The sequence below is a fragment of the Zea mays genome, chromosome 3, assembly GCF_902167145.1.
Source record: "Zea mays cultivar B73 chromosome 3, Zm-B73-REFERENCE-NAM-5.0, whole genome shotgun sequence".
In the NCBI taxonomy this organism is placed as follows: Eukaryota; Viridiplantae; Streptophyta; class Magnoliopsida; order Poales; family Poaceae; genus Zea; species Zea mays.
In genome coordinates this window covers 14,314,531-14,340,501 of record NC_050098.1, presented here as the reverse complement: position 1 = coordinate 14,340,501, position 25,971 = coordinate 14,314,531, and the positions used below count along the sequence as shown (strand labels likewise).

At 47.1% G+C, this 25,971-nt stretch overlaps 2 protein-coding genes across 3 annotated transcripts; both read right to left on the bottom strand.

Moving 5' to 3' along the window:
• Window positions 1–6,850: 6,850 nt before the first annotated feature.
• On the bottom strand, window positions 6,851–12,760 carry LOC100280924 (ATP-dependent rRNA helicase spb4). The gene is made up of 10 exons (NM_001153844.2): window positions 12,466–12,760; window positions 12,097–12,330; window positions 11,724–11,984; window positions 11,548–11,627; window positions 11,342–11,447; window positions 10,791–10,904; window positions 10,608–10,706; window positions 10,378–10,467; window positions 9,958–10,208; window positions 6,851–7,327 (listed from the first exon to the last, which is right to left on the bottom strand). Exons 1-10 carry the CDS (start codon window positions 12,742–12,744, stop codon window positions 6,916–6,918), a joined length of 1,926 nt encoding a protein of 641 aa, NP_001147316.2. The 5' UTR covers window positions 12,745–12,760; the 3' UTR covers window positions 6,851–6,915.
• Window positions 12,761–14,091: 1,331 nt separating this feature from the next.
• Window positions 14,092–17,394, bottom strand: LOC100282081 (uncharacterized). Of its 2 annotated transcripts, none has more exons than XM_008674635.2 (12): window positions 17,315–17,394; window positions 16,700–16,751; window positions 16,513–16,592; window positions 16,248–16,329; window positions 16,086–16,156; window positions 15,902–15,981; window positions 15,717–15,814; window positions 14,846–14,969; window positions 14,684–14,766; window positions 14,545–14,593; window positions 14,387–14,454; window positions 14,092–14,294 (listed from the first exon to the last, which is right to left on the bottom strand). In XM_008674635.2, exons 1-12 carry the CDS (start codon window positions 17,377–17,379, stop codon window positions 14,202–14,204), a joined length of 945 nt encoding a protein of 314 aa, XP_008672857.1. In that variant the 5' UTR covers window positions 17,380–17,394; the 3' UTR covers window positions 14,092–14,201. The 2 variants fall into 2 exon arrangements, with proteins under 2 accessions (XP_008672857.1, NP_001148466.1); NM_001154994.2 differs by having other exon boundaries at window positions 17,196–17,390.
• Between the last annotated feature and the right edge of the window lie 8,577 nt (window positions 17,395–25,971).

Here is a 25,971-nt window from a genome sequence, read left to right as displayed (position 1 = left end):
CTAGTCCCTAATTAATTTTGGTGGTTGAATTGCCCAACACAAATAATTGGACTAACTAGTTTGCTCTAGTGTATAAGTTATATAGGTGTAAAAGGTTCACACTCAGCCAATAAAAAGATAAGTTTTGGATTCAACAAAGGAGCAAAGAGGCATCCCAAAAGGCTCCCTGGTCTGGCGCACCGGACTGTCCGGTGGCGCACCGGACAGTGTCCGGTGCACCAGGGGACCCCGCGCAAAACTCCTCAGCCTCGGGAATTTCCAGAAGCCGGCGCGCTATAAATCACCGGACTGTCCGGTGTACACCAGACAGTGTCCGGTGCTCCAACGGGACGCGGCTCTGGAACTCGCCAGCCTCGGGAGTTTACGAAGGCTGCTCCGCTATAATTCACCGGACATGTCCGGTGTGCACCGGACTGTCCGGTGCATCCTCGGAGCAACAACTATTTCGGCGCCAACGGCTACCTGGGACGCATTAAATGTGCGCGCAGCGCGCGCAGATGTCAGGCACGCCCATACTGGCACACCGGACATCCAACAGTACATGTCTGGTGTGCACCGGACATCCAGGCGGGCCCAGAAGTCAGAAGCTCCAACGGTCAGAATCCAACGGCATTGGTGACGTGGCTGGGGCACCGGACATGTCCGGTGTGCACCGGACTGTCCGGTGCGCCATCGAACAGACAGCCTCCACCAACGGTCAAGTTTGGTGGTTGGGGCTATAAATACCCCAACCACCCCCACATTCATTGCATCCAAGTTTTCCACTTCTCAACCACTTACAAGAGCTAGGCATTTAATTCTAGACACACCAAAGAGATCAAATCCTCTCCAATTCCACTCAAGGCTTTAGTGACTAGCGAGAGAGATTTGTCGTGTTCTTTTGAGCTCTTGCGCTTGGATTGCTTCTTTTCTTTCTCACTTGTTCTTGTGATCAAAACTTCATTGTAATCAAGGCAAGAGGCACCAAGTGTGTGGTGGCCCTTGCGGGGAAGTTTTGTTCCCGGTTTTGATTTGAGAAGAGAAGCTCACTCGGTCCGAGGGACCGTTTGAGAGAGGGAAGGGTTGAAAGAGACCCGGCCTTTGTGGCCTCCTCAACGGGGAGTAGGTTTGCAAGAACCGAACCTCGGTAAAACAAATCATCGTGTCACACTCTTCATTTGTTTACGATTTGTTTTTCACCCTCTCTCGCGGACTCGTTTATATTTCTAACGCTAACCCGGCTTGTAGTTGTGTTTATATTTGTAAATTTCAGTTTCGCCCTATTCACCCCCCTCTAGGCGACTATCACTACTTCGTAGCAATTACTAACGTTTAAAACCAACAAACCTTTCATTTTACTGTTAGTGTGACAAATCATTGTTACTCCATCTAATTCAGCAACCTCAAACACTATAGAGTCCATTGCGCCAATGTGGTCTTAGAAACGACCTAATGCTTGCAAGAGCTAAGAACGTCGTGTCGTGCTTAGGCTGTAGCCTCGACCCGTAGTGCTGGCCCGACCCGACACGATTATATTTTTTTATTTTACAAAAAATATATATACAATTATAATTTATATTCAATATTAAAACATTTGAGTATGAAGTTCTACTGATTAGATAGCTTTACCTAATGTCCCTTGCCCTTCTTCCATCACAAGGCATGGGTTCAAACCCCAACTCTTGCACCGTTTTTTAATTTTTACGCTGATTTAATCAAATGGGCCATGGCCTAACGGGCTGGCTTGTCACAGTCAGCAGGCTGGCATGACGTAATATGCTTTGGCCTAGCCTATGTACTATTGTTATATATGAGCATATCCATACTCCTTTTGTCTTAGTATGTAAGGCGTAACCGTTTTTTATTATAGTCCCACAATATAAGAGCAAGTATAATAAGGTTGTCTCCAGCAGCGTTCCCTAAATTCCATCCTCTAAAGGAATATTCTCTGTCATTTACAGCACGCTCTAAAAGATTATGTCCTCTATATCTTCTCAGTCTCCAGCAACGTCTCCTAAATTCGGTCCTCTAAAGCTACAACGTTAACAGATTTAGTTTTTCCAATCATTTAGTTTTTTTTGTTTTGTTTCCATTACATGCAATAAAATGGATGCGCAAAATAGTATATTTAATTAATTTACAATTACTATTTTTCGAAATAATGCGTGATTAATAATTTCAAATTTAGAGTCAAATTAGTACAAAGTGAAGTTCATCATCAGACGTAACATGCATTTGTCAACTAATTCTTATTTGAAAAAAATCCCCTCACGCTTTAAATGTGGAAGGGTCCTCTCACGTCTTGAATGCAGCTACTGTCGCACCTTCTCGTCGCATGTGGAATGCCTGTCGTCCTAGCTCGCGGATGGATAGCGGACGGAGAGAGAACCTCTATGTTTAGCGGTGGAAGGACGTCCTCTATTATTTAACGGACCGTTTACCGGTCGTTGCTGGAGGGAAAAAGGACGTCAATATCCGCTAAATCTAAGGAAGAGGACCGTTTACAGATCCTTGCTGGAGACGGTCTAACAAGTTGTGAGAAGGCTAAATATAGAGTTGGAGGAGAGAGAAGAGGAGAGAGAGAGGAAAAGAGGGTTGTAAACTTACAGACGACTAATACACGAGAACCAAAAAAAACTTATGAGAGAGACAAGTGAGCCAAACATTAAGAATGAAGAGCTAACTAGGGGTGCAAACGAGCCGCTCGGCTCGCTCATGCAACGAGCCTAGGCATAAAATTAAATCTGCTCTCTAAATTATAATATAAAATCTTAAAAATATTTTAAATAACATATTTTAAATTAGTAAAATAGATATATCACTAATATAATATATAAAATAGATTATTTTTATAGTAATCTCAAATAACATAAATTAATTGTCTACTCGGTATTAATATTATATGCTAATTAAGATTTTATGTAACAAATTGTTGTTGGGTCGAGCCACGAGCCAGCTCGCGAGCTGCACCGAGCCGAGCCGAGCTGGCTCGCTCTTTTCACAAGCCAGAAAAACAGGCTCGGCTCGGGCTCGTTCGGAGCGTCGAGCCGGTCCGAGCCAAGCCGAGCTGCTGCGAGCCCGAGCTAGCTCGTCGAGCTCGAGCTTTTTTCCAGCCCTAGAGCTAACTATTATACAAGTGGGCTAAGAGGTTGGCTGCAACAATTTTTGTTGCCAGCAACCGGCTATATTATTAGCCTTGCTCTAAGGCGTGCCCTCTATAGACATATGTACATCAATACAGTAGTACTAATGTTGATAGAAAGAATTAAATACATTTCATGGTCTTTAATATAGAGGTAGTTACGCCTTACCGGTGGGCCTCTTCTTCTTCAACGCCGACGGTCGACGGAATGTCGCCCACTCCCTCCATGAACTGTGCATGCGCCTCGTTCGCACACATACAGCGCGCCTGCGACCCATCCACCCACGTGAGCAACACTCGCACTATCGTCGTTCGTCGTCGGCGCCCTCACTCTCATACCTTCTACCGGTGAGCAGCCCCACCCATCGCCCATCGCGAACCCGACAACCCATGTGCCAGTCACGGATGCTTCTGTGTCGTTCACTCCATCCATTTCGGTATCTGATTTGAGAAAACTTGGTTTTAGATGAGCAGACTAAGTTACAACACTTGTTTTCTGGTTTTGAAAATTTGAGGAACCAAATAACACAGTATGCTAAATTCAAGAACCGCTGATGCATTTTACTCGTTTATACCACTAATACACCGGACAATGAGAAAGTTCTTCGTATCCAAATATGTCGTCTTTTGTTATGTTCTCTTTGAAACTGCTCTACTCTATTTTTTAGCTCTACTCTCAACACTACCACTAAGACTATCTCCAGCGGGTAGTGTAAAATAAGTGACACGGAACTATAGATAATATTTTTTTATATTGCTTGTAAAGTGAAGTTTAAAATAAAGAATGAGATATGATCCGCTGAAGATAGCCTAAAAGTTTTCCACAGGAGGTCACATACATTTCCGTAGAAGGACATAATGTCTGCCTCTAACATTAATCTGCACTAATCGGTTGCCCGTGCGTTGCGACGGCTTACAACAATACCCATGTAACCTATCCACAAAAAATTCAAGATTTTTTATTGATTGTCTCCGCTCTCCGTATAATGTTTTTTTGATTTGGCTAACTGATGTTATTATTTACTTCATCCAATATGTCTTGGTACAACATGGCCAATGAAGTGAGCGATTAGAAGAGAGTTCACAACGATTGACTGAACGAACATAGATTATAAATGACATAATTTCACCATACAGAGACCAAATAAGAGAAAGTTTGTGAGCTCAAGTTTCTAAAACAAGTCACATGAACTCAAACTTATAAAAAAGATAGATCAAAATATGAAGTGATTGCTAAAGTCAGACATCAATAAAACTGGATGCGCTCCATATAAATTATGCTACTTCGTAGCAATTACTAACGTTTAAAACCAACAAATAACCTTTCATTTTTCTGTTAGTGTGACAAATCATTGTTGCTCCATCTAATTCAGCAACCTCAAACACCATAGAGTCCATTGCGCCAATATGGTCTTAGAAACGATCTAATGCTTGCAAGAGCCAAGAACGTCGTGTGGTGCTTAGGCTGTAGCCTCGGCCTGTAGTACATCCTTTATATTTTTTCTCATTACTGTATAAAAATCGATTTTGTTTTAAAAATCAGGCATAAATCTTGTTAAATTAGTTTTGGTGCAATTTTGGTGCCACGCTTACCTTATATATACCTTAAAAATTGTAAAACAATTTAGGAATCAAATTGCCAAAAGAAACTTGACGCCAACAAAAAATCTAATCCCTGTAGAATGTGCCACATCATCGTTTACCCACGTCAGCAGCCCCACGTAGGCTTATGGCACAGGTTTAGATCCGTTTGGACCTGTGGTGTGTGCAGGAACAAGTTTAGGGACTTTAAAATTCGTTTTGAGAGTTTGGGACCTAGTTGGCATAGTGAGATAAGTTTAGGCACTTAAAAATTCGTTTTGAGAGTTTAGGGATCCTGATGATGTGGCCCAAAAAATTTAGGGGTCTATGGTGTACTTGACTCTAAACGACGTTTATACGTACACACACGTTCTTGATCACTATCCTAAGAATGTTTATGCAAGCATTTTGTTAGTGGTTAGTACACTTTTAACTCCCTACTCGTTCGAATTTGAGGCATACTTCAATTTTAAATTTAAATTTTATTATCTTTGACCGATAATAATTACTCTAATTCGATGAAAAGTTTATATAGTACAAAAAGACTACAAACGTCTTCCTTCGGCAAGGAAGGGGATTCCAATTCTATAAAAAAACAAGAGGGACATAAACATCAAATTTGTAGAAAACCCAGTTAAATGTCCGTGTGTTGCAAGTCAAAATGATGTCATGATTGTGTAAGTATGAATGGATAGTATAAGTACGAACGCATGTTGAGCGTGATGTTTGCAACATCACTATTGCATGAGCCTCCAAACAAGATGAACAAATAGAGCATAATTTAGGTTTTGGCATGAAAGCGAAACAATCTATTCCCTCCGTTCCAAGATAAAATCTGTTTTACCTTTTTAGTTGATTCATATAATAATTAATGTATTATATAATAATTAATGTATTTGTTTTAGATATGTGATTCATCATTATTCATTTAAACATAGACATCACGACTAATAATTTAGCACGGAGAGAGTATATAACAACCTGACATGTGTTCAGCATAGAAGGGAGATATATTGGACATTGTATGCAATGATGAGAATAGTAATGACCACCTGAGCCAAAAATCGCATGGGCAATTCTAGCAGTGAATTTATTGGAATTTCTGGCATCCATTTATGTTACACTCGAAACAGTCCTAATTTTATACTCAGGTGCAAAATGTATTTGCACTATTTCCTAAGATTTTATAGTTTCGAATTTTCGATACAGGCAGTCTGTTATACTATTATACTATTCATATGGGCCGTAAACTCACATCCGTTCGCCAGATATTATCAAATTATGACATTCTGAACAAAAAATCGGGTGCTGCAGGAATCTTGAACGTCTATCGATTATTTGATTGTGGTAACTAAGAGCATCTTCAATAGTTATGTAAATTTAGCACCCTAAAGTATAAATTTTAAAAGTTGCTAAATCATTTTACGAAGTAGAAAAATATGTGTGCTCCAACGGTTTTCTATTTATTAGTTGCTATTTTTTAAAATTATGCACGTCAACAAAAAAGTGAGTATGCTTTCTATTTTTAATGGAGCTAGCACATCAATAATCTTTCATAATGTCTTGGAAGATCAAAGTTGTTGATGAAAGACCAGAAAGTCGTGGCGACGACATGAAGACAACACGGGACATTGAAGATATGTTTGTGGTCAACGAGACGGTAGGACAACGCAAAACAGTGGTAGAAATATGATTTTAGCGATGGATTTAGAACCAATATTGATTTATTGAGTCCAATGAGGTTAGTAAATGTAGGGATGAAATTAAATTTCGTAGAGAGTTTATAAATTTAAGGACCTGCTCTACATAATTGTTGGAGAAATTTTTTCTAAAAAATTCTTAAATTCATATTTAGGGAGTTGTTTACATAGCTATTGGAGATGCTCTAAGGGGTACATGTTTCCCTTATCTTCCGGGTGCCCATATTGAGATGTCCATCAGTTAGAGGGTTACTGCAGAGTGCAAAGATGCAACCTGCTGAAGAATTTATGTAATCCTTTCTTTCGGCGTTCAGCCAAACTGAAAGGATTCAGATAAGCAGGCCATATCATAGGCCCCATCCAGTTCCCGCTCAGCAGTCACCACCCATCATTAATCATCAAACCAAAGAAAAAGGCACTACTTAGCCGTGGGGCATGCACAGCTTCTGTGCAAAATTCCAATTGCTGTAAAATTGGATCAGCATTTCAAAAAAAAAACATTTTTATGGTTTCCTATCTTCTTTTGCTCCTCAATTTACTCCTCCCTTCGAACTTCTTAGACCCACTTTTGCATTTTCCTCTCTGCTTGGTTTTCTTCTGCGCCTTGTTGCCCTTCTTCCTCTCGTCCAAGTTGCTCCCATCCCCATCGGAAGCTTCGCCATCAGAATCTCCGAACCCAGTGAGCTTCTCGTACTCCTCTTCATCGATGTCTCCACGTTTGAGCTTCTTCAGAAGCCGGTACTCGTGCGCCAGCTCATCCAGGTCCTCCTTGGTTTGGATTGACTGACGCTGCTTGCCCGTCTTCTTCCGCTTTGGCTTCTCCGGCTTCTCTGGAGGTCTCTTCCTCTCCGGCTTTGGATTTTGAGCCTCCTCTTCTGCTTTCCTTTTCAGCGCCTTCTTGCGTTGTTTTTCTCGAGCTTTATCCCTGCAGTGAAGCAAAACAGAAAATCATGTCAACCCCAATGTGATACTACCACACAAAAAGAACTAGTGGCACCATCTTTCGACTACGAAGTGCTGAGTAGGTTATGGAAAAAAGGAAAAATCAGACTCAGTGCAGACTATCGCTCGAAATCACAAAACACAATACAACAAAGCTTTTTTCATGCCCTCCTATTCAAAGCTCAATCTTTAGATATATTCCATCTTTTTAAATCTTCTTTTACTGCTTCTTCTTATGTCAACTTAGGTTTTTTCTGCCTCTCCTCTCATTGCTATGTAGCATGTCTTATGTTCTCTAGATGTCTTTGTTGAACATATCCAAACCATCTCAAACAATATTAGACAAACTTTTCTTGAATTGGTGCACCTAAGCTTATGAGGTATATCATAGTATGAGGCTCAAGCCCTTCTTGTATGGCCGTAAATCCAACACAACAAACACATTTCCTTACCACTTATCCATTGAGCATGTCTTTTTGAGATCAATATTTGCGCCATACAACATAGCAGGTTTAATCGCCATCCTATGGAACTTGTCTTTTAAGCTTATAATATGGTATACCCTTTTGTCACATAGAACGTCATATGCTAGACGCCACTTCATCCATCTAGCTTTGATTCTATACCTAATATCTTCATCAATATTCATGTCTCTTTGTAGCATTGATCCTAAATACCAAAATATATCCTTTCTAGGCACTACTTGTCCTTCCAAACTAACATCTTCTTCCCTATGTGTAGAAGTGTCATAGTCACATCTCATATATTTGATTTTATTTCTCCTGAATCTAAAACCTTTGGACTCTAGAGTCTCTCACCAAAACTCCAATTTTCTATTTACTCTTGTCCAGCTTTTATCAACTAGCACTACATTGTCCACAAAAAAACATACACTAAGACATATCCTCTTGTATGTTCCATTGTGACATCATCCATAACCAATGCAAAAAGGTAAGAGCTCAAAGCTAACCCTTGATGCAATCTTATTTTAGGGCTAGTTTGGGAACCCAATTTTTCCAAGGGATTTCCATTTTTCCAAGGGAAATTAGTTCATTTTCCCTTGGAAAAATAGGAATCCCTTGAGAAAATGGGGTTCCCAAACTAGCCCTTAAATGGAAAGTCGTATGTGTCTCCATCACTTATTCGAACATTAGTCATAACATTGTTGTACATTTTCTTAACAGTCCATCGTATTTCATTAAAACTTTATGTTTGTCCAAAGCCCATCACATAGCATTCATTGATAATTTGTCATAAGCCTTCTCTACGTCAATAAAAATCATATGTAGGTCCTTCTTATGCTCCCTATAATGCTCCACCACTTGTCTTATTAAGAAAATGGCTTTCATAGGTGAACTTTCGGGTATGAAGCCAAATTTGTTCATAGAGACCCTTGCTACTCCTCTCAGACGATGCTCGATAACTCTCCCACATCTTCAAGTACAACTTCGAATATCTCCCTTATTCTTCTAGTTCGGTATCAATATACTTCTCCACTTGTCAGGTACCTTGTTTGATCGAAAGATATGGTTAACAACTTGGTTAGCCATACTATAGCTATGTTTTTTGTGACATCTCCATGCCTTAATTAGGATACCATGAGAGCCCATCTCTTACCCATGTCATCCTTTTCAATACCATTAAATTCTTTGATCCTATGCACAAAGCGTCTACTAGTGTCATCAAAAGAGTCATCCAACCAGAAGGTTGAGCCCCATTCTCACCATTAAACAATTTATCAAAATACTCGCCTCTATGTCTAATCTCATCCTCCACCAAGAGGTGGCTCCGTTTCATTCTTAATGCACTTGGTTAAGGTCCCTTACCTTTTTCTTAGGCTATCTGCAGCAACTCCCATATCTACGCTCACATCCGCATTTTGCGCAATCAAATCACACTGTAGCACGTTCCGCAGACGGTGGATGTGGTTGTGCATCATCCAAGCTCCCCTCCATCGTATCGCATATCCACGAGTTCTCTCTCTTCATCGCATTCTATTGGAGCAACATTTCATTTTGCGAGACATGAACAATGCGCATCATTCTAATTTGCGTATCCGCATCGGATACCCACTGGAATCAACCTTATGAACCCTAGCCATCATATTATATATCCTTCTCTCCTTCCTTTCTACTCAAACTTTGGTAAAGATCCTCGTACACTCTATCCTTCACCCCACTTACAGCTCGTATGGTCCTCTTTGCTACCTTGTACTTTCATATGTTGTCCATATTCCTGTCGATACAAACTCCTTAATACCCCTTCAGACTTCCTCGTCACACCAAGTATCTATAGCTTCACCTCCAATCCCTTTGGTTGCTCCACACAACTTTGAGACCACCCTTCCAAATGGAGATTGTCATCTTTCTCCCACATGTTACTTGTGTCATCTTCTTTCTAAGTGTCCTCTTTGATAGCCCTTTCCTTGAAGACTTCTTACGTCGCCCCAAAATCACAAAATACTGAACTATCATTCAAATGTGAACAATCCACATATTTTCATCCAAACATAGATATTTTATTTATTACAAGATCCAACACAACAAATTAGATGTTACTTAAAACACAGCAAAAAAAAGCAAAATATGTTATGTTTGGGGATAGAGTTCTTACTTGTACTTGATTTGTGTAATATCAACATCATCAACAGAAATAAATCCCTCTAGTGAAAGAGAATGATGCTTCACTTCTGGCATGGATGGGATCTGGAGTAAACCATACTCCATAGCTAGTTTTCCAATCTCGAGATCTTTCCACCTAAAAATGTAAGAGCAGTGGTGCTCCTTGTATGCTCGAACAAACGAAACAAACGCTCTAAGTCCTTTCTCCATGACATTACGATCTTCGAGCGCAGCACTTCTAATCTGAAGCACAAAGTGGCATATTAGTTATTAATTAGAAATTGGTCTCCTAAGCAGGGTAACCTTTCTACGTTACCATAGCATGATATCACTGGCATTTCAAGTGGTATCTAGACTAAAAAACCTAAGGTACTTCTCTATCTCTAAATGGTATTTGTACAAGAGAATCCACCTGCGGTATGACATCATCAGTGTTTGCGAGGCATTCCCTTTCTGTGAGAGGAACACCTCGAAGCTTCAAGAACTCAACATAAGTATCCTCCTGCAGGGCAAGTAACCTTATGATTTTTTGATGCTAACCAAGAACTGCACAGACATGCGCATATAGCAAATACGCACAAGAACTAATTTCACTTCTAGAATGAACAATGAACAACAAAGACTCGTCACAGAACAAAATACCTTTGGTAAGAGAAAAACAATAGCATCCCCTTCTTGATCATAGCGTGCTGTACGGCCAGCTCTATGTATGAAAACGTTGGGATCTTGAGGTGGATCATACTGGATGAACAAACATGCATCCTTACTATCAGCTGATGCCTGAACATGAGATTCAAATTTAGGGAGGGAAGAGCAGAATATAACCTGCACAATCAGATCAACACTTGGTATGTCAAGACCCCTTGCTGCAACATCAGTGCAGACTAGAACGCCACTTGAAAGAGCAGAAAATGATGCCAAAGCTTTCTCTCGAAGGCTCTGCATATTAGGAAAAAAAAGGATAGATGAAATCAGTATGAAGAAAACCACTGGGAAGGAAGTCATTAGAACACCACTTGTATCACATCCAAATAATGTAATGTGACTTGGTCTTTGCTTTGGTGAGACAAAGACTATGCCCTATTACTCTAGAAAAATATTAAATGGAAAATTTTACTTACTCCGTACAGAAATGCAGGGCATGTTTTGACTGTCCAAATTCGTGTTTGACCAACAAATTATATAAGAATAATATGTGACTGAAAATTGATATAATTGGATTCATATTCAAATGTACATTCTTATTATCGTGATTTTAGAACTATTGCTAAAATATTCAAAGAGAAATTTCCAGTCAAACTCACTTCTAGACAGTCAAAATGTGTCTCATATTTTTGGACAGGGAAAGCATGAAAGAAGTGCTTTGCTCTACCAACCTGTTTCATCTTCCCATGGTAAGCAATTATTGGAGAACCTTTAAGCGACTTAATTAGTGGAAGAACAACAGCCCAATAATCTACACAAGCACATGTTGCAAAATATCTGCAATTAATCACGATAGGAAGGTTCAAAAGTTAGCACAATGCTACATACAACTAAGAATAAGTAGCCAAACATAAATTTCAGGTCATCATGTACTTACACCATTATTTTCTTCCCACTATTCTGCACAAGGAAATCAACAAGCTGAGATGACTTCTTTGATGCTTCACATATCATATACTGCACCAAAACAAGGTTATGATTTTGTAGGGAACAGCTAGAATTCAAGAAAATCAGATCACAATCATAATAAAACAAGAAGTATATTGATTGAACCTCCAACCGAAGCCCTAATGGTGTTATGGATGGACCAAGCTCTTGCTGTCCAGCATCTTTGCTTGTGGACTTTGCCTCTGTCTTAACCTCAACCCTTATAGGATTTCTCAACCCTGCTTTGGATAGGTCCGCAACAGCTTTCGTCTGGGTAGCTGAGAAAAGCCCAGTCCTCCTCAGCTTTGGCAACATTGAAAGTATGAAGTTAATATGTTTCTGGAATCCCATATCCAAGAGCCTATCAGCCTCATCTAGGATCAAAATCTGCTTCCCATGCATACACAAAAACAAATGGAGCTAACATAAATGCCACAACATTTTCACCAAATTCAGCATAAAAGGATCACATAAAGGGTTCCGTTGTCTCTGAAACCACCTCAAGATTCTTGTACTCTAGAGCATCAGTGTGCATTATATCAAACAGCTTCCCGGGAGTGCCCACCAATATGTTTGCGCCCTCTTCCTCTACCTTCTTGAGCTCTGCTTTGATATCCAGCCCACCCACCAGGAGCATGGACGACACGCCATTCAGGGTCGCGAAGAAGGGCTGGGCCACATTGAATATTTGCGAGGACAATTCTCTCGTGGGAGAGATAATCAGAGCAAGGACCTGCAAAAATATAATATATCAATTCATTTACCGATGAAAAAATGAGAAATGGAGTGCAGAATTTTGTCAAATTTTGTCAGAAATTGCAGAAGGTCAGAGCAAGGGACGTATAGAGGTCAGGGGCCGTGAGGCGACCTCGTGTGACTTGGGCGGGGAGGAGCGGCGGCGGAGGATCTCAACGACGGGGACGATGAAGGCAAGGGTCTTCCCGGAGCCTGTGGCGGCGTCGACGGCGACGTCCTTGTGCGACAGCAGGTGCGGGATGGCCGCCGCCTGCACGGGCGTGCACCGCTGGAAGCCGCCGCGGTCCAGTGCCTCCACCACCTCCGGGGATAGCGCGGGGGAAAGCTCCGAGAACCTCTGATCCGTCAGCGCTCCCTTCCGCGCGGCCGCCGCCGCCGTGGATGCTGCCATGGGGAGCTCTGTGCTTAGGGTTTGGGCCTTCCCTTGGGGTTTAGCGACTGGTTGTTTGGCCTTGCTCGCGCAAAAAGACCGTTTTTTTTTTTTACATTTTAGCTTTTTTGAGTTTTATTTTCATAAATACGCTATTTTCAGTTTCGACGCCAATTAATTTGGCGTGTACATGTAAGAGTTGACGGCTACGTGGATCTGATGTGGCAGCACCTCGGCGTCGACCTCCGTGTATATAAATATCCCACTCCGGCCATCAGTTTTTTTATTTTTGGATGATAAGTCATTTTATCAATGATTCTTCTTCATACTTAGTTTATTTGGTTTATGAAGTTGTGTTCTGTTGTTGGTGAACTAAATTGTAAATTTGATAGTTGATGATCTTATACCTGTTAAAATTTACAACTTAGCATTTAATAGGGCGGCCACAGAGACATCTCCTGCAAAGTGGTTGGAGTGTTTTTGTGAGCGCCAAGTGTCTTGTCGCGGGGATGCCTTCATATTTTTGTGCTATGATGAGCAGTTAATGTTGGTTGCTCTTAACTCTCCTTTTTGACACTTGCCTACCATACCGATACCCGGTTCCTTAAATTTTACATGATAGAGGTGAGAATGGGGAGCTACGTGTTGGAGTTCGGCGTGCACTGAGGCACCAAACCATTATCCCATCTTCAGTAATATCAAGCCACAATATGCATCTCGGTGTTCTTGCAACAACATGGCACGCAGTGAACACGGGTAGTATGTTCACTGTCTATTACAAGCCAAGGTTTGCAATAAATTATGAGCTTAGTTAAATTATTTCTATTTCTATGTTCACTTTTAGTTGCAGGGCTATTGCAGTCCGTTATTTAATTGGTGCATGATTCCCTTGTATATTATAAAAGGAAGTTTTGGGATCAATGGATAACGAACTACACGTTTGAGCTGACTTATTTACACTTATCCTTGCAGGACTAGTCCAGCTGAATTTTTTGTCTCGCGAGATAGGTACTACGAATTTGAGGTCGGCGCCGAGATCCATGGCGCCGAGGTCGACGCCGATGTGCTGCTACATCAGATCCACGTAGGCGTCAGCTCTTACATGTACACGCCAAACTAATTGGCGCCGACACGTTATAACTCGACGACAATAGTGATGGCGCCGAGCTGAGGGTCCATTTTTTAAAATGAAGCTGGAAAGGATGTATTTGTGAAAATAAAACCTAAAAAGGGCTAAAATGCAAAAAGACGGCGCAAAAAGAACGGTCACAAACGGCTTACCCCTGGTACGTTTCCCAGCTTGGAAGGCGTATTTCATTAACGGTAAAGGTGCGAAAAATCTGGGAGTGGGGAGCATATACGCACAGCTAGACACAATCACACAAATTTATTTTGCTTCAATTCCTTTATGTGCAGTATAATACAGTCATCACAGAAAAGTAAAATGAAGAGAATGAAAATGAGGATGGTCCCAGAACTCAAGCTACTTCTTCATCATTCATTTTGTATGCAACCACAGCTGCAGCGCCCTGCTCATTCCCCTTTTGTTCTTCTGTGTCGCCACCCTGAACCTGAAATAGCACATATTCACATCAATAAAAAATAAAGAAAAAGATGAAATAGCGTTGCGTTTATATAAAAATGTGTGTTTTTTTAGGTCTACCTCGTCCTCTGGGACCACTACTGTCTTCACTTGTGCGACAACAACTGTGATGTCATCCATCTTACCGCCTACAGTTACAAAATTTGGGCACCAATGAGCTTACAGATCTTGCTATGTAGAATAAAGAACATGGCCTTTTGTATAGAGCTTATGCATGCCTATTAGTTTGCCTCCAAGTAGCTTCTTCCACCAGGGGACATCGAACCCCTGCATATCCGGAGTGCAACATGTTCCATCATTGACGATGTAAAGAATGACATGTAGAAGAGAGTATCATAAGAGATGTTTCAATCTCACCCTACTCCGGGCCTCCATTGAGTAGGGTGAATCGAATCTGACATCCACCGAGTGTTTTCTTGCAAGCTCCGCCAATGCTTTTGCTGTGTAAAAGGTTAACATGGTTTTAAGGGGCTGGAACATGTGGTACAATGACCCCTGTTGTGGAAGCAAGAAATTTACCAGCTTCATCTACACTTGGCGACTCAGAAATTATGGAAACAATCTCTTGGTCAAAGATATTGTCAAAAAGTCCATCTGAACCACTCACAATTATATCACCCTCCATAAGATTTACACTGCAAACCTGACAGACCAACAGACTTAGAAAATCAGAAATCTTCATTGAACAGCTGGATCATATACACACATATTGATTGTTGTCATGAAGCTCACTAAATCTGAAAGTAACTAGGAAGCATTCACATATACCAATACAACAATCTCAGGGCCTGTTTGAATCCCAGAAGCTAAAGCAAAAGTGACTAAAGTTTAGTCACGAGTTAGGACCTAAGGATCCAAACAGAAAGAGCTAGCTGACTAGATTGATACCTTTTTACCATTTTAGTCACTTTCATCTCTTCCTGTTTGGGTCTTCACCTCTTAAGGGGCGTGTTTGAATGCACGAGAGCTAATAGTTAGCTGCTAAAATTAGTTGAATACATCCAAACAGTCTAGCTAATAGTTCAGTTATTAGCTACTTTTAGTAAATTGGTTAATAATTAGCCAACTATTTGTTAGTTAGCTAATTCTACTAGCAATTTTTTAGATAACTAACTATTAGCAATAGTGCATTCAAACACCCCCTAAGTAACTAAACCTTAGATATTTTTGCTTTAGCTCCTGGGATCCAAACAGACCCTTTATTGTGAATGACACTTTTTTTTTCCTATTTACTGAGATTTAATTAATCCAATATTGGGTGTTCCTAATAGATTGACTTTCATATACCAACTAGTCACCACCTTTAAGCTTAAACCTTTACATGGATGTATCATATTGATGGTGACTAAACATAATAAATAAAAACGAATTAGTAAAAGAAGGTACATACCAATGCATCCTTATATGTTTGACCCTCTGCCTCTGAGCTTATCTGGTATGGGCAGTCAAAATAATGTTCTTGAGGGGATATAGAGAACATTACTTGCCCTAGTATGTCGTTGAAGAAGAGGAGAGCATCACTGGTTAGAATTGGTACAAAATAGATAATTTGTATATTGTTTCATTCAAGTCTACCTTTACGAATAACTTTCAACCCACAATCTCCCACACTTGCAATTTTTAGAGTCCCGGTCTTCTCAAGCATGGCGATGATTCTATATTACCATGAAATGAATTGTACATCTTTTTAAGTATCATTAAAAACAAAGAGTTACTTGTAAGGCCATATAAAACATAGCACTTTAGAAACAATGCTTACACTGTTGCAGATCCAATAGAAGAAGTTGCAGCATGAGCTTTCATGAGAAGAATCTGAGGATCATGACTGACCTGCAACTTCCATGTGACATGAATTTGTTACAAGCACATAGAGTAAAGAAAATGATGCCTATAAATAGTGTTGAGGTTTAGCAAGAGATACCGCCTCATCATTGAGGAAATTAGAGCTGTTTCTCATGAGCTCTCGAGAGAATAGAGCTGGATTGACATTCTTTTCTGCCCATCTGTCAGTAGATAAGAGAATGACTAGCAGGATAAAAACCATGTGTTAATGCATATTACTGAAAACAACATATGTTTATTGGAAGTGCTAGAAACACTCAGAAGTAAAAAAAACATTGACTGCAGTTCACTGCAGAACTTCTTTTGTGTGGAAAAACAGTTTATTGCAACAAAGATGGGAATACCCCGAGACACCATCTGCAATGGCAAATACTCCGCCAGCATCGCTATTGGCAAAGAAAGCATCTTCTCCGCCACTTGCAGCCTATGGAATATAAAATATAAATGGATGTCTGGCAAGCTCAATTGCAAAAGGACGCAAACAATGATCACCGAACAATTTGAATTATGCGGTTAAAATAAATAACTAACCTTTCTTGGGTGTGGGATTAGATGAGCACCAATAGACAGCACAGCTTCCAACCTACAATGACAGGTTCATATGACTGAATACCGAGTTGTTGACAGATGAAATAGACTTCAATAACTTAAGAGCTATAATTAGCTGCAGCTACAACCTACAATAGTGACCTTAGTTAGCTGAAGCAATCAACTTAAATTTGCACCTCAATGGCAACAACAAGAGTTGATGTTGATAGTAACCAGAACTAGGGGCATCAAATCAAACGCACATAGATTAATATAAAACATCACTGGGCGCTGCACACATACGAGGAGCAAGTTGTGCTAAACTGGGTTGCACAAAGATAAAGGTGCATAAAATGGACGGGAAAAAAACTGAATTGCAATTTCATAGTGTCCTAGTTTAAATTAGTGATGCAAACATTACTCCAGCCTCCCCAGACATCTGAGAATATCCGAGCAACAGAGTCAAGGCAGACGCGCGGGGGGGCAAAGACGGCCGTACTTGGCTGCGCGAACAGGGGAGAAGCGCGAGCGGCGGTTTGGAGGATGAAGAGACGGGGAAGGGGTGCTGAAGCGCGGGGGCGAGAGGCGGGAAGCAGTGGAGGCCACCATTGCAATCACCTCGCTACGGTCGCTCGCGGCAAAGGCAACGGCTGTGGTGGTGGCGGAGGGGTGGAGGCAGACATGCCACATCAGCACCGGGGCTACATGCCTGTTGCTATTGCTACTCGCAGGTGGCGTTCACCTTTTTACGTCTCCCGGAATATATATATTTTTAGGCCTTGTTCGTTTGTGCCGAATTGGTGGGTCGGAACGATTCCTAACCGGATTGCTTCTCTAATTTATATAAACTTTGATTAACCGGAACGATTCCGGGTGCAATCCGACGTAAACGAACAAGGCCTTAGTCGAAAACATAAACACATGAACAAGAAAAATATCCTTCGAAAGTACAGAAAAACGTAAACACGCGAATAATAAAAATATAGAAATGACACAAGAATGCAGCTGCAGAATAGAAGATTGAAAACATTAAAATTTGGGGAAATGATTATTTGGATGGAAAGTAGGCAAAATGTAGGGGTTTCACCCCTTGGTGTGGCCCACGGATTTTAAGGGTAAAAACCGGTAGGTACTGGTATCGGTTTTTAGACAGAAAACTGGTGAAGACCGACCGATTTGATAATTTAAATTTAAAACTCGGCTTTTATTGTTTTAATTTTTTTGATCGATTTGAATTTTCAAATTTTAATAAACGGGCTCAGAGATTTCTCGACGGTAAACCGATATTTCTAGTCGGATTTTATTGTGTTTACCGGTTTTTATTGTTTTTAAAAAAACACTAATTAATATTGTATGTTTTATTATAATTTTGTATGTTTTTATTCTATACTATACTAAGTGAGTGCTCGTGCGTTGCAACGGGATCATATAATACCAATAAAAATATATATATAACACATAATGACAGGTTAACTTTGAAGCATTAATAATTAGTAGAGATTTTACTAATGAAATTACACGGAGCCCAAAAGAGTAAAATTTGTTGAAATTATATGGAGAAGGGGGTCACATATGGACGATGTGCACATAAAGGTGATTAGAGATGAAGCGGGACGCCTCGCACGACGCGTATGGACACCGAGGAAAGCGACGACACGACACTGTGCAACGTGCTGATGAGGAACTTGAGCGGGGAGGAGGTCTGGACCTTGAAGACGACTGGGAGGGATGTGTGCAGGGAGCGGAGGCAGAGGTCGACACGACACTTGGAGTTTGCTTGAAGTCTATCACCACTTCATCCTCCTCCACCTCTAGGAGAATCTGCAAGAATCACCCCCTCCGCCTCATATCTATAAATAATTTAAGGAAATGACTGGACTGAATCAAACGAAGAGAAACAAAAGATAAGAGAGACTTTCGCTCACTAGACAAGGATACCAACAACACTCATGCAGTGTTTCTCCCTAGGTAACAAGTCAGTTGTACGATACTGGATAGTTACAACAACCTGAAAATCATTGATAAGTCATATGTATATACAACAGATCTTGGTAACTGTCGGGGACCATAATTAGGGGTACCCTCAAGTCTCCTAATTCTCAGCTGGTAACCCCCATCAGCATAAAGCTGCAAAGGCCTGATGGGTGCGATTAAGTCAGGGATCGGTCCAATCGAGGGACTCGATCGCGCCTCGCCCGAGCCTAGCCTCGGACAAGGGCAGCCGACCCCGGAGGATCTCCGTCTCGCCCGAGGCCCCCCTCCAGCGACGAACATACTTCCGGCTCGCCCGAGGCCCTGTCTTCGCCAAGAAGCAACCCTGACCAAATCGCCGCGCCAACCGACCAAATCGCAGGAGCATTTAATGCAAAGGTGGTCTGACACTTTTATCCTGACGCGCACCCTTCAGTCGACAGAGCCGAAGTGACCGCAGTCACTTCGCCGCTCCACTGACCGGCCTGACAGAAAGACAGCGCCGCCTGCGCCGCTCCGACTGCGGTGCTACTTGACAGAGTGAGGCTGACAGGCAGTCAGGCCCGGCCGCAGGCACCATAGGAAGCTCTGCTTCGCCCGACCCAGGGCTCGGACTCGGGCTCAACCCCTGATGACGGCGAACTCCGCTCCGCCCGACCTAGGGCTCGGACTCGAGCTCATCCCCTGAAGACGGCGAACTCCGCTCCGTCCGACCCAGGGCTCGGACTCGGGCTAAGCCCCGGAAGACGACAAACTCCGCTCCGCCCGACCCAGGGCTCGGACTTGGGCTCAGCCCCAGAAGACGATGAACTCCGCTCCGCCCGACCCAGGGCTCGGACTTGGGCTCAGCCCCAGAAGACGACGAACTCCGCTTCGCCCGACCCCAGGGCTCGGACTCAGCCCTGGCCTCAGCCGACGGTCTCCGCCTCGCCCGACCCAGGGGCTTGGACTCGACCACGGCCACGGAAGACGGACTCGACCTCGACCTCGGAGGAGCCTCCACATCGCCCAACCTAGGGCGCGGGCCGGCCACGTCAACAGGAGGCGCCATCATTACCCTACCTCGAGCTGACTCGGGCTACGGGGGACAAGACCAGCGTCCCATCTGGCTCGCTCCGCCAGATAGGCGATGATGGCGCCCCGCACGCTCCCTGACGACGGCAGCCCTCTGCCCCCTTACGGAAGCACGAGGACGTCAGCAAGGACTCGACAGCTTCGACAGCTGTACTTCCGCCAGGCTCCAGCGCTCCTCCGACGACCACGACATCACACGAACCGGGTGCCAAAACCTCTCCGGCTGCCACGACGGCGTGTACTTAGGGCGCTAGCTCTCCTCCGCTAGACACGTAGCACTCCGCTACACCCCCCCATGGTACACCTGGATCCTCTCCTTATGCCTATAAAAGGAAGGACCAGGGCCCTCTTACAGAAGGTTGGCCGCGCGGGGACGAGGACGAGACAGGCGCTCGCGTGAGGCCGCTCGCTCCCTCTCCCGCGTGGACGCTTGTAACCCCCTACTGCAAGCGCACCCGACCTGGGCGCGGGATGAACACGAAGGCCGCAGGATTTCCACCTCTCTCACGCCCGTCTCTGGCCACCTCACTTCCCCCCTTCGCGCTCGACCTCGCGCCGACCCATCTGGGCTGGGGCACGCGACAATATTCACTCGTCGGCCCAGGGACCCCCCGGTCTCGAAACGCCGACAGTTGGCGCGCCAGGTAGGGGCCTGCTGCGTATTGACGAACAGCTTCCCGTCAAGCTCCAGATGGGCAGTCTCCAGCAACCTCTCCAACCCGGGACGGTGCTCCGTTTCGGGAGTCTTGAGTTCATGTCCCTCGACGGCAGCTACGACATGATACTCCTTCCACCGCCGTGCGATAGCGACAATGGCGGCCGATAGCCCGCCCGCCGGCGGCGGAGTCAACGACGTCTTCCCCGCGTGGTGGAAGAACAACGTTCGAGCTCACCCCGTCCTCTCCCCCGCCGACAGAGGAGGAGGCAGGGCAACCAAGGCCAAGCGGGAGGCAGCGCCTCGTCGGCTGTCGAGCGAGTCGACGGCACCAGCGCCCCAACGGGGGGCGCGTCGGGCACCGACCTCGCGTTTGAGGCGAAGACGAGCGCCGTCTCCCCGCAACGCGCCGATTCCGACCAAACGAACGACGCCAGCACGCTCGCGAAAGGCTTGCTGGACATCACCCTCGTACCTGAGACGACGGTGCGGTCAGTCCCCGACGTGACTTCATCACCGCCCGTCGACCAAGAGGTACCGACCGATTCCCATCTCACACCCCCTGGATTCAGCCTCGACCCGCCAGGCGACTTCGCTTTGGCGGGCGCTCTCATAGAGGCGAGTCCAAACCCTCTGGGGTTTCGTATGCGGTCACCTTGGGACCGGCTGACGAACGTCTCGACCTACGGGCCCTCTGGGTCCGAGGAAGACGACGTGCCCGACTTCTGTTGGGATTTCTCTGGACTTGGCAACCCCAATGCCATGCGGGACTTCATGACCGCATGCGACTACTGCCTTTCCGACTGTTCCGATGGTAGCCGCAACCTCGGCGACGAGGACTGCGGCCCAAGCCGCGAATGTTTCCACGTCGATCTAGGGGGTCCCTCCGAAGGCAACCATCTCGGCATGCTGGAGGACGGTGATCTCCCTAGGCCGGTGCCTCGCGTTGACATCCCACGGGAGCTAGCTGTGGTCCCCGTTCAGGCGGGGGGCCATGACCCACAGCTCGAGCAAATCCGCGGGGTGCAGGCCAGGCTCGACGAGGGAGCAGGAGCGCTTGAGCCGATCCGCCGGGACGTCGGGCGGGAATGGGCGGGCCAACCTCCGGCCGGAGAAATGCGTCATCTACCCCAGGGCTTCCAGCACCGCATCGCCGACGATGTCAGGATGAGGCCGCCACTCGCTTCCAGTGGGGTCGGCCAGAACCTAGCTGCAGCAGCAATGCTCCTCCGTGCGATCCCAGAGCCATCAACCACCGAGGGGCGGCAAATCCAGGGAGAGCTCAAGAATCTCCTGGAAAGCGCCGCGGTCCGACGGGCCGAGAGCTCCGCCTCCCGAAGGCAGGGGCACCCCTCAGAACATCATGCCGCGACTTCCCGATTCATGTGGGAAGCCTCGGTCTACACCGGGCGCACGCGCAACACAGCGCCTGCGGCCCCGGGACGCCTCGGCAACGAGCACCATCACCGCGACCGTCGGGCTCACCTCGACGAAAGGGTGCGCCGAGGCTACCACCCCAGGCGCGGAGGACGCTACGACAGTGGGGAGGATCGGAGTCCCTCGCCCGAACCACCCGGTCCGCAGGCTTTCAGCCGGGCCATACGACGGGCGCCGTTCCCGACCCGGTTCCGACCCCCGACTACCATCACAAAGTACTCTGGGGAGACGAGACCGGAGCTGTGGCTCGCGGATTACCGGCTGGCCTGCCAACTGGGTGGAACGGACGATGACAACCTCATCATCCGCAACCTCCCCCTGTTCCTCTCCGACACCGCTCGCGCCTGGTTGGAGCACCTGCCTCCGGGGCAGATCTCCAACTGGGACGACCTGGTCCAAGCCTTCGCCGGCAATTTCCAGGGCACGCACGTGCGCCCTGGGAATTCCTGGGACCTCTGAAGCTACCGACAGCAGCCGAGAGAGTCTCTCAGGGACTACATCCGGCGATTCTCGAAGCAGCGCACCGAGCTGCCCAACATCACCGACTCGGATGTCATCGGCGCGTTCCTCGCCGGCACCACCTGCCGCGACCTGGTGAGCAAGCTGGGTCGCAAGACCCCCACCAGGGCGAGCGAGCTGATGGACATCGCCACCAAGTTCGCCTCTGGCCAGGAGGCGGTCGAGGCTATCTTCCGGAAGGACAAGTAGCCCCAGGGCCGCCCGCCGGAAGATGCCCCCGAGGCGTCAACTCAGCGCGGCGCCAAGAAGAAGGGCAAGAAGAAGTCGCAAGCGAAACGCGACGCCGTCGACGCGGACCTTGTCGCCGCCGCCGAGTACAAGAACCCTCGGAAACCCCCGGAGGTGCCAACCTCTTCGACAAGATGCTCAAGGAGCCGTGCCCCTATAACCAGGGGCCCGTCAAGCACACCCTTGAGGAGTGTGTCATGCTTCGGCGCCACTTCCACAGGGCTGGGCCACCCGCGGAGGGTGGTAGGGCCCGCGACGAAGACAAGAAGGAAGATCACCAGGCAGGAGAGTTCCCTGAGGTCCGCGACTGCTTCATGATCTACGGTGGGCAAGCGGCGAACGCCTCGGCTCGGCACCGCAAGCAAGAGCGTCGGGAAGTTTGTTCGGTGAAGGTGGCGGCGCCAGTCTACCTAGACTGGTCCGACAAGCCCATCACCTTCGACCAAGCCGACCACCCCGACCACGTGCCGAGCCCAGGAAAATACCCGCTCGTTGTCGACCCCGTCGTCGGCGACGTCAGGCTCACCAAGGTCCTCATGGACGGAGGCAACAGCCTCAACATCATCTACGCCGAGACCCTCGGGCTCCTGCGTGTCGATCTATCCTCGGTCCGAGCAGGCGCTGCGCCTTTCCATGGGATCATCCCCGGGAAGCGCGTCCAGCCCCTCGGACAACTCGACCTTCCCGTCTGCTTCGGAACACCCTCCAACTTCCGAAGGGAGACCCTGACGTTCGAGGTGGTCGGGTTCCGAGGAACCTACCACGCGGTACTGGGAAGGCCATGCTATGCGAAGTTCATGGCCGTCCCCAACTACACCTACCTCAAGCTCAAGATGCCGGGCCCCAACGGGGTCATCACCGTCGGCCCCACGTACAAACACACGTTCGAATGCGACGTGGAGTGCGTGGAGTACGCCGAGGCCCTCGCCGAGTCCGAGGCCCTCATTGCCGACCTGGAGAGCCTCTCTAAGGAGGTGCCAGATGTGAAGCGTCATGCTGGCAACTTCGAGCCAGCGGAGACGGTTAAGTCCGTCCCCCTCGACCCCAGCAGCGACGCCTCCAAGCAAGTCCGGATCGGCTCCGAGCTCGATCCCAAATAGGAAGCAGTGCTCGTCGACTTTCTCCGTGCGAACGCCGACGTCTTCGCGTGGAGTCCCTCGGACATGCCCGACATACCGAGGGATGTCGCCGAGCACTCGCTGGACATCCGAGCCGGAGCCCGACCCGTCAAGCAGCCTCTGCGCCGATTCGACGAAGAAAAGCGCAGAGCCATAGGCGAGGAGATCCACAAGCTAATGGAGGCAGGGTTCATCAAAGAGGTATTCCATCCCGAGTGGCTTGCCAATCCTGTGCTTGTGAGAAAGAAAGGAGGGAAATGGCGGATGTGTGTAGACTACACTGGTCTAAACAAAGCATGTCCGAAGGTTTCCTACCCTCTGCCTCGCATCGATCAAATCGTGGATTCCACTGTTGGGTGCGAAACCCTATCTTTCCTTGATGCCTACTCAGGGTATCACCAAATCAGGATGAAGGAGTCCGACCAGCTCGCGACTTCTTTCATCACACCCTTCGACATGTGCTGCTATGTCACCATGCCGTTCGGCTTGAGGAATGCAGGCGCGACATACCAGCGGTGCATGAACCATGTGTTCGGCGAACACATTGGCCGAACGGTCGAGGCCTACGTCGATGACATCGTAGTCAAGACGAGGAAAGCCTCTGACCTCCTTTCCGACCTTGAAGTGACATTCCGATGTCTCAAGGCGAAAGGCGTGAAGCTGAATCCCGAAAAGTGTGTCTTCGGGGTACCCCGAGGCATGCTCTTGGGGTTCATCGTCTCTAAGCGGGGCATCGAAGCCAACCCGGAGAAGATCGCAGCCATCACCAGCATGGGGCCCATCAAGGACTTGAAGGGCGTACAGAGGGTCATGGGATGTCTCGCGGCTCTGAGCCGCTTCATCTCACGCCTCGGAGAAAGAGGTCTGCCTCTGTACCGCCTCTTAAGGAGGGCCGAGTGCTTCACTTGGACCCCTGAGGCCGAGGAAGCCCTCGGGAACCTGAAGGCGCTCCTCATGAATGCGCCTATCTTGGTGCCCCTAGCTGTCGGAGAAGCCGTCTTGATCTACGTCGCCGCGACCACTCAGGCGGTTAGCGCCGCGATTGTGGTCGAGAGGCAAGAAGAGGGGCATGCATTGCCCGTTCAGAGGCCAGTCTACTTCGTCAGCGAGGTACTGTCCGAAACCAAGATCCGCTACCCACAAGTTCAGAAGCTGCTGTACGCGGTGATCCTGATGCGGCGGAAGCTGCGACACTACTTCGAGTCTCATCCGGTAACTGTGGTGTCATCCTTCCCCTTGGGGGAGATCATCCAGTGCCGAGAGGCCTCGGGTAGAATCGCAAAGTGGGCGGTGGAAATCATGGGCGAAGCAATCTCGTTCACCCCTCGGAAGGCCATCAAGTCCCAGGTCCTGGCGGACTTCGTGGCTGAATGGGTCGACACCTGTCGGCGTTTCGAGACCGGGGGGTCCCTAAGCCGACGAGTGAGTGTGCCGCGTGCCCCAGCCCAGATGGGTCGAGCGCGTGGGCGAGCGCAAAGGGGGGAAAGGCGAGGTGGCCGGAGACGGGCGTGAGAGAGGTGGAGATCCCGCGGCCTTCGTGTTCGTCCCGCGCCCAGGTTGGGTGCGCTTGCAGTAGGGGGGTTACAAGCGTCCACGCGGGTGAGGGAAGCGAGCGGCCCCAAGAGAGCGCCTGTCCCGTCCTCGGTCCCGCGCGGCCAACCTTCTCTAAGAAGGCCCTGGTCCTTCCTTTTATAGTCGTAAGGAGAGGATCCAGGTGTACAATGGGGGTGTAGCAGAGTGCTACGTGTCTAGCGGAGGGAGAGCTAGTGCCCTAAGTACATGCCAATGTGGCAGCCGGAGAGATCTTGGCACCCTGCTGGTGTGATGTCGTGGCTGTCGGAGGAGCAACGGAGCTTGGCGGAGGGACAACTGTCGGGGCGGTCGAGTCTTTGCTGACGTCCCCCTGCTTCCGTAAGGGAGCTGAGAGCCGCCGTCGTCACAGGGCACGCGGGGCGCCATCATTGCCTATCTGGCGGAGCTGGCCAGATGGGACACCGGTCTTGTTCTCTGCGGCCCGAGTCGGCTCGGGGTAGGGTGATGATGGCGCTCTCTGTTGATGTGGCGGGCCCGCGCCCGAGGCCGGGCGACGTGGGGGCTCCTCCGAAGCTGGGGTCGAATCTGTCTTCCGTTGCCGAGGCCGAGCCCGAGCCCCTGGGTCGGGCGAGGCGAAGATCGTTCGGCAGAGGCCAGGGCGGAGTCCGAGCCCTGGGGTCGGGCGAAGCGGAGTTCGTCGTCTTCCGGGTCTTAGCCCGAGTCCGAGCCCTGGGGTCGGG